Source organism: Sycon ciliatum, chromosome 6, assembly GCF_964019385.1.
Source record: "Sycon ciliatum chromosome 6, ocSycCili1.1, whole genome shotgun sequence".
NCBI lineage: Eukaryota > Metazoa > Porifera > Calcarea > Leucosolenida > Sycettidae > Sycon > Sycon ciliatum.
Window position 1 is genome coordinate 16,183,114 of NC_088648.1, and position 8,367 is coordinate 16,191,480.

The 8,367-nt window shown below is 51.3% G+C and overlaps 1 protein-coding gene across 1 annotated transcript; it reads left to right on the forward strand.

The window, feature by feature from the left end:
- The first annotated feature begins 1,485 nt into the window (after positions 1-1,485).
- Positions 1,486-5,837, forward strand: LOC135819481 (mitogen-activated protein kinase kinase kinase dlk-1-like). Its single transcript, XM_065332699.1, has 2 exons — positions 1,486-2,957; positions 4,510-5,837. The coding sequence occupies exons 1-2, from the start codon at positions 1,602-1,604 to the stop codon at positions 5,404-5,406; spliced, it is 2,253 nt and encodes a 750-aa protein (XP_065188771.1). The 5' UTR covers positions 1,486-1,601; the 3' UTR covers positions 5,407-5,837.
- The last annotated feature ends 2,530 nt before the right edge of the window (positions 5,838-8,367 follow it).

The window sequence follows — 8,367 nt, forward strand, 5'->3', positions numbered from 1 at the left end:
CTTTTGGGGAACATTTTTGATGGTTTTGTTCTGCCAACCAGTCTATGCTTGAGTCGGGAACACTACTTAAAAATGCAGTATCGCGGTCCTCCGCATCGCGTTATGCTAACATCATTATCAATATTATTTTATCGTGGTAGATCTTAACTCGGATACTCGTTTCTCAAGTGTTGTCTTCTCTTTTTTACTCGTTTCTCAAGTGTTGTCTTCTCTTTTTTACATGGTCGATCTACATGACATTGTACCAAGAGTATAGGGGGGGGGGGGGGGGGGGTATACACTCTTGATTGTACTGCTCGCAGATTCTGATTACTATCACTAGCAGTGCCCTCTGGCGAGTGTGAGTGGGTTTATATGTTCCAAGATTGCCCACTTCAAGTAGATAATACTTCAGTAGGTTGTTGGGCCAAGGTACAATGTAAGTGCTTTATGTCAACGCAACGTGCATAATTATACCGGCGCGCGTATGAGTGACATTGTGGCACTTAGATGCTATGGCTATGTACAATACTACTATCGCCTGTGGACATTAATAATATACGACGTACAAGTAGTAGTCAGAGCACTTTAAAACATCATATGATCAACCCATGCAGATCCAGTCAGCTCCGTAACTGTAACAATGATTACTTTGGTATCTCAGTCCTGCTACTTTCATGCGCCCGTGGATAGCAACTTTCAGATTGCTGGACTGCAATGATTGATGAGTACGAGTACATCGTACATCAGATATCCGAGTACTTCTTCATGCCCAGTCTAAGTCACAATCATTATCAACTTTTCAGAGTGACTTCAACTGGAAACGAGGGAGAAGCGGCTTGCGTCTCGCTCCCGCCGGTCAAGTGTGCACTTCATTATGCTGATGAGCAGAAAGAAGAACTTACTTAGAAGAGAGATCCTGTCACTTTCAGCGCCCAAGCACTGAGATACGCGAAATGACCTCTTCGCGGGTTTGTCATCGAAACCACCCCTGCAGTACAGTGACTGGGTAGATCGACAGGGTTGAGCGCTGGCCATTTACGACGGTCCGTAGACTCTACCTTTCTGCGCAATAGGTAGGTCTACTAGTCCCAGTAGCGATGACCCTGGCCTGGTCTCCGCAGCTCAGTAGTCACTGACTGTGTAATGCCACTGGCGGTGAATGGAGACCATGAACCCCACAGGTCAGGAACACTACCCTAACTGCCACACTAACAGGATTACAGACAGGATTGACCTTGTATAGGGCCTCGCTTGGCCAGGCGAATAAGGCCAGTAAGGGCACGCCTCTAGCTCTGCACCTGCGGCGAACATAGATCAACGCTTTGACACAGCATGCTGACCAGATGACTACTGTGATCGTGACTGAGCGGATCGCAGATGGAGCTGCGCTAATAGTAATACTTGGTTGGTATGGAGAATACGGACAGATTCGACACACCGACCGGTCCGTGGTCGAGTAGGTCAGGTCTATACTACTCGTGTTAGATCTACGTACCGTACCGGTCTGAACGGATCGCGCGGGGAGCGGGAACTGTCACAAGCAAAGAACTACAGTGTAAGCAGTAAAGTCATGTTACTAGCTGCCGGTTGCGTTTCGAAGTTTTCTTCCGTTCCCGGCAATGGCGACTTCTCCTGTGCAGCGAAGCCAGAGGTCTCTTAGTCTTGCAGTGCCGTTCCAGCACCTCCTCCATGGCGTGGAGCAAGAGGAGAAGGTTTTAGGGCGAGGGGCGCATGGCGTAGTGTTTGCTGGAAGCTGGAACGGTACGGCCGTGGCGATAAAACGTCACCATCCTGTCCTGGCCCTTGACGAGCACGGCCAGCTGTCAGCGAACTACCAGCAATTTCTGCGAGAGTTTCCGCTGTTGAATGAGCTACCGCATCCCAACATTGTTCAGGTGTTCGGAATGGTGTCGGCGAGCGGACCGAATGACACGCCGGGTCTGGTCATGGAGTGTCTTTCGCAGACGTTGCGTCAGCGCTGCAGCACGCAGCCGGCCCTGTCGCGTGTGCAGGAGGCGGACATCGCTCTAGGCGTGTCGTCCGCGCTGCTGTACCTCCACAGCTTGAACATAGTCCACCGGGATCTCACGACCAATAACATTATGGTAAGCAGTGAAGTGGGCATGCCCGGCGGTGTGCCGCAGCTGAGAGCAAAGATTACGGATGTCGGCGGAGCTGCAAAGCTGGCTCATCCAGCAGAAGCGGAGAGCTTGACAATGAACCCGGGAGCACAGACGTACATGGCACCGGAGACTCAACAAGAGTATGCTGACGGCGATGGTGGTGGAGAGCAGGGACAAGCAAGGTACGGAACTCCTGCTGACTGCTACTCCTTCGGCGTGTCCATCCTGGCCATGTGCGTTCGCCGTGAACCGCCCAGCATATTCACACTGATGCGTAGAGGACGCTCGCATGACCTCAATGCCCTCGGTGCGTACCACCCATTCCATGCAATCATCAGCCAATGCCTGGAAGTTAATCCAGCCCGGCGTCCCAGTGCCACACACATTAACCAAGCCGTGCGTGTTGCCAAAGAGTCTCTTCTCCGGCAACCGCCAGTGGACAGGCCCGTAGCGAAAAGGAGAACGCTATCCGCTGACCACGCCGAGAATGAACATATGCGCCGGGAGCTTCAGGAGCAGAAGATGCAGCTGAGCGCAGTCAAAGAGCAGCTATTGGCGGCGCAGCGCCAAAGCCAATCGCATACCCGGCTAGCTTTGCAGGATCGCGAGGCACTGATAGCCGAGCGCGACGCAGCCATACAGCAACTCGGCGAGGTGCTCGTTCAGACCGCGGTGGGAACGCACGACGCGGAGCGACGCGCCGGCGATAACGGAGACATGCACGAGCAGCAGATGAGAGACTCGCTATTTCATCTCGCATCCATTGATGGACCGGCCGGTGTGCAGGCTCGCTGTTCACTCATCATCGGTCCACCGCCGTCGCTCTCAAGAGGAGCACGCCCGAAAGCGACGGTAAGCACTGACGCCAGTATGGTTGCTAGGTCCCAGGGGCGTGGCTCACACCTCTGTGGTGTGGTGACCATGTACTCGAGCATATCTGTGGTGTGGTGACTATGTACCTCGTAGTCGCCATTTTGTTTAAACCTACTTTCACTGTGTAGTAGTAGTAACTACATGATATATGACAGCCGTTTTCAGGCCTGGTGACCAGACTGAGACTGCTCTGACTACATACGGGCTACACGGCTGCACTGACTAGATATGGGCTACACGGCTGCACTGACTACATACGGGCTACACGGCTGTCCTGACTAGATACGGGCTACACGCCTGCACTGACTAGATACGGGCTACACGGCTGCCCTGACTAGATACGGGCTACACGGCTGCCCTGACTAGATACGGGCTACACGGCTGACCTGACTAGATACGGGCTACACGGCTGCTCTGTTGGTGTTCATATTCTGACAACAGTCTACAATATAGGGTCAGGACATGATTCATTAGTCTGAACTGAAGGGAAAGTGCCAATATTAAAGAACCAAATAGGCGAGAGGAGAAATAGCACGGTTGCTGCTGCTGCTGCTGCTACCGCTGTCGTCGTCGTCGTCGTCGTTGTCACCACTATTGTTGTTGCCGTGTGACGGTGTCCGTTACTGCCACTGCAGTTGCTGTTGTTGCTGCTTCGTGTTGCTGCTTCGTGTTGTTGCTGCTGCTACTGTTGTTGCTGCTGCTACTGTTGTTGCTGCTGCTACTGTTGTTGCTGCTGTTACTGTTGTTGCTGCTGTTACTCCTGCTAGTGTTGCCGCTGTTGCCACCGCTGCTGCTGTTGTGATCGTCATCAGCATCTCCACAGACATGTACTTAAGTACAGTCATGGTGATATTGTGGTCCATATCTTTGGTTGAGACTCGGGAGTCGTCAAACGCGCACTCCAAATCTGACGTATTCGAAAGCTCTGTTTCTATTCTTGTGAGACAGTTCATGCATCGCATGATATTGGCGGTCGAAATTCGTGCTCCCGAAAATGGCAGTGCTCAGAGAGTCAGAAGTACAATTCAATTTGACAGGTGTCTCATATCAGTCAGTGGAGTTGAAAAGATGACAGGCTGAAAGCGTGTACAGTCAACTTCGCTAATAGCGACTGCGGATATAACGACAATTCGCGAATAGCGACAGAATTTCCAGCCCCAGAGCAGCAAAGTAAGTCCCTTCTACCTGTAGACATAATTATAATTAGACTTCGGGTGTAAGGACACTTTTCTGATGCCCCGCCGGGTGTCGCCGCAAGTTATAAGCGAAGTTGACTGTACATGGTCAAGAAGGAACGTGAAAAACTACGCTGTGTCTCTTTGTCGGTTTTCTGGCATGCAATGAAACAGTTCAGCATAGGGCTTGAAAGCGATGACGTCAGAAGTCATCAAAAGTCAAAATCTAACGACAGATACCGACTTTCGGATCCACTCTGGCCATGGCGAAGTAGAGTATGCGGTGTGTGGGCCACTCGTGTCGCTCGTAGGTGTGATTATTGTTGTCTTCCTTTTCTGTCCCTGTCCATCTGCAGTGGAAGAATGTTGGCAAACTTCCAATCGCCATCAGCAACCCCGCTCAGGTGGGCTCAGTAGCCTATCATCAGGGCCGAGTGTACACAACGCTTCTTCTCGAGAAAAGGTGGCAAATTTTCAGCACGGACTCCAAAAACCTAGCCGAACCTGCCTGGTTCGCTGAAAACCCGCTGAATTCACTGCAGCAGCAGCTCCCCGACACTCCGCGCATCTTTGGTGTCCGGGAGCACAATAACACGTTGTACCTAATCGTCGTGTTTGTTAGCACGCCATCCATCCTTTATAGCCGATTGGACAATGGCGGCTGGCGGCAGGTGGCACAGCTGCCAAGGTTCCGCATGGGGTTCTCAATCACCTTCCTTGACAACCACCTCGTCATCATCGGGGGCTCTACGGGCACGCATGCGTTCGTACCGGTGCGACCGGACGTCATTTCCTTCAATCTCGGCAAGCCGGGAAACGCCGCCGAGTGGATTGCCTGGCCGGACTTTCCCCAGTCCTGTGGCGGTGGCGTGCTGAAGTATCCGCACGGCATAGTGCACGCTGGCTACCTGCACATTATCGGCGGTGATTACGAACATGGAGCGGCGACCAGGCGGTCGATCCTCTCAGCGCCGCCAACGAAGCACGTGCACGCTCGCAGCTGGTCGACGGACGTTCTGCCGAAGCTGCCGTTTCCGAACTGCCTGCTGCGCGTGTTCAACGGCTGCCTGGGCTGCTACGACCGGTACGGGCTCAGCCACGACCGCGAGAAGCAGTTCTTCATGCTCTCGCCGGTCTCACAACAATGGCTGCCGCTTCCCAGCACCAACCCGAAGGACGGGTTTGCGTGCGACCTGAATGGCCGTATGGTCCTCTTCACGCCAACCGTAATCCAGGAACTATGCTGGGAGTAGGCATGCGTACTTTGACCCAGATCTCTGATCACTACCGTAAACTGCTTTATGTTTGCGACGTATTTAAAATGTTTGCTAATTTTGCGAGAAGAGCAGAACGCAAATATTAACCATCGTGAAAAATCAAACTTCAACAGTGGGTGTATACGTGTGGCCACAGTGCTCCACGGACATTTGCCATCGTAAACTCGCTGATTCTGAGAGATCGCAAACCTTTAGTGACGCAAACCTTGGGCGGTTTACCGTATGTCTGTCAATTGCTGTGTAAGAGTGGTAAGTGTGACGATGTTTACGAGTTTAAAATTTGACTACCCCTGCCATCATGTGCCCGTCTTTTTTGGTATTGTGCTCGTTTAAGTGTGACTTTGTGACTCGCTTGAGACTTTGAGTTTGAGATTCAACGCTTACAGTGTTGGCGTGGACATTTGGCCTTTCTACCGTACCATACCCGCTGGGACTTGTGGTGTCAGACAGAGTTTATTCACAACTAGCAAGGAGGACAACAAACGAAGAACTACATTCCAAAGCAGTGTGCGAACACAAAAGGGAAGTGTGTACGAACACAAAAGGAAAGTGTGTACAAGCGCATATGGAAGCAGGAGCTCTAGGCGCGTGCATACGGGGTACGGGAGTTGCACCATATACGGAAGTATGCCATATACATCATGCCCCCCCCCCCCCCCTAAGATAAAAACGTACAAGTGTTTATCTAATCAACAAAAAATAATGTGGAAATTGCATGTGCGTAGCAAATGACATGTCGCGGAGCATCAGCAACTTCCAACAGACTTGTAAAAGGCATAATTGCAAAAATTATATACATGAAGGTTTTCAACTGCGAGACAACGGGAATGACAATTGAATAGGTACAATGGAAATCAACAACTGAACAGAGCAAGTGTTCGATTGTCCACGCGTTGAAATAATGTTAATGGGGACATTCTGTCGCCGGGACGTTGGCTTGTTCGAGGTGGTACCTGAACAGTTGGCTGTGGCGACGACTGAGTCACAGGAACTGCTTGTGGTGCAGCGTCGGGGGAAGATGTAAGCATGGCTGCTGAAGCTGGAGTAGGAGGACGGTACGGATGTAGCGACGGTTGCGCCAATGTACGCGTCCACTCGTTAGCTTGACGTAGTAGTCGCGGTGGTCACCGATAGCCACGACAACGCCGCGGGAAGACCACCGTTTTGTCTTCGGGTGCTGAATGTCAACGTGCGTCCCGATAGGCGTGTAGGCGCGTGCATACGGGGTGCGGGAGTTGCACCATATATGGAAGTATGCCATATACATCATATCAGGACTCAAGGATGAGATGCTACCGATTTTCTGATGTTGGCACTATAAAACAGTAAAATGTTCCAAGCATTCATAGCCTTAAAAAAAGAGAGATTATCTTGAGCCTCCCTGAGCTGAGCACACAATTCTAATGTACTTTATATTTTTTGTTTAAGAATCCCGATAAAATAGAGCTGCTAGCATTCTGGGGATGTGGGAGTGACCATACCAGTGTTTTCCGTTTAAGTAGAGAGGTTCTGCTATACACTAAACGTAGAGAAATCACGTAGAGAGCAGGTGTGTGGGTTAGAGTCTACGGCTTTGCGTGTTAAGGGTCCAGATTTCTACGCATAGATGAGGTTCTCTACGTTGTGGCACACGCAGAGAAATGCGTACAGATCTGATGGGCATCGATCAAATGCAGGCAGAAAACTGCCAAACATGGAAGGGGAAATTCCCAGTACGCATTCCCCGTGATTTCTCTACCTGAGGGTAGAGCAGAAGCTGAGAACAGATTTTCTTTACGTTACGGGAATGCGAAGAGAGTTCCCGGGATTCTTCGCGTCACATTCCCGTAACATAGAGCAGAACCTCCCATCCACCACATCCAGTGGTTTATCCCATAGTACGGTAGGAAAGCCTGGATTCAGCCAATCAGCAGCCGTTATTTCCGGGGAATATAGCACGTTATTCCCCGGAATTCCGGGGATTATTCACCGCATACACATTCGTACCACCTTTGACCCCCCTTGCGGTCAGGAATATACCGTCATGCATTTACTGTCGTGCCCTCAGGGTGGATTTTCCACGCTCCGGCATAATGAGCTGCGTGATGTCACCGCTCGTCTCCTCGAACGTGTTGCCCACCACTGGCCCACCAGGTGGCTATTGAGCCGCATTTACAGCCCCTCTCTGGTGAACTGCTACGCTGTTGCAGACGACGAAGCCCGATGTTCGGGTGCTTAACCTCTTTGCGTCCTCGAACCGCTCCAACTCGCTCGCTGCTACCACTAAGTGCTATACCCGTAATGAGAAGGCCGTAGTAAACGACGTTCATATGAGCAACGTATTCGTGAAGTGGAGCATTCAAGTTTTGTCCCAGCTGTCTTCTCGACCACCGGAGGGGAATGCTGCCACGGCGCTCCACAAGCCGATAGCGTCCCTGACGGCTGACAAGTCTGGGGATCCGTACAGCATGATTATGGCCTCCATTCGGCATTTGGCTGCCAACTGAGCTGTGCCCTAGTGCGGCACCTGACGTTTCCCTTCATATGACAGCTGAGTGATGTCTTCCTCCTCCCTTTACCAAGTTTACCGTACTTCAAGGTACTTGTCTAGCACATCCACAGTACCGGTACATGTGCAACCGTATGATTAGCACAGTTCAACAGTTCCCCTTCCTTGTGTTCTAGCCTTCCTCTCATGCATGTACCGATATCTGCATTTTCACTGGTCCGCAGGTTACTCTATTAGCTGGGCTGTCTGTCTCTCTGCCTCCTACTCCTAATCCTATGCCTGGAAGCCGGCCTCTTATGCGAGCATTTATACAAGACTCTGAGCATTCTTACTGGTGGCAGCTGCTTTTCATGGCACTCGATGATCCCCCGGCCTCGCGAAAACGATACAAACGGAGACCAGCTCGGATCAGCTCTGCATCTGACGGTGTAGACGCACAAAAACGGAAA

Excerpts from the sequence above, each read along its gene's own strand:
- LOC135819481 (XM_065332699.1), top strand. The coding sequence starts at position 1,602 with ATGGCGACTTCTCCTGTGCAGCGAAGCCAGAGGTCTCTTAGTCTTGCA. Across the intron at positions 2,958-4,509 it reads GAGCACGCCCGAAAGCGACG|TGGAAGAATGTTGGCAAACT; the intron begins GTAAGCACTGAC and ends GTCCATCTGCAG.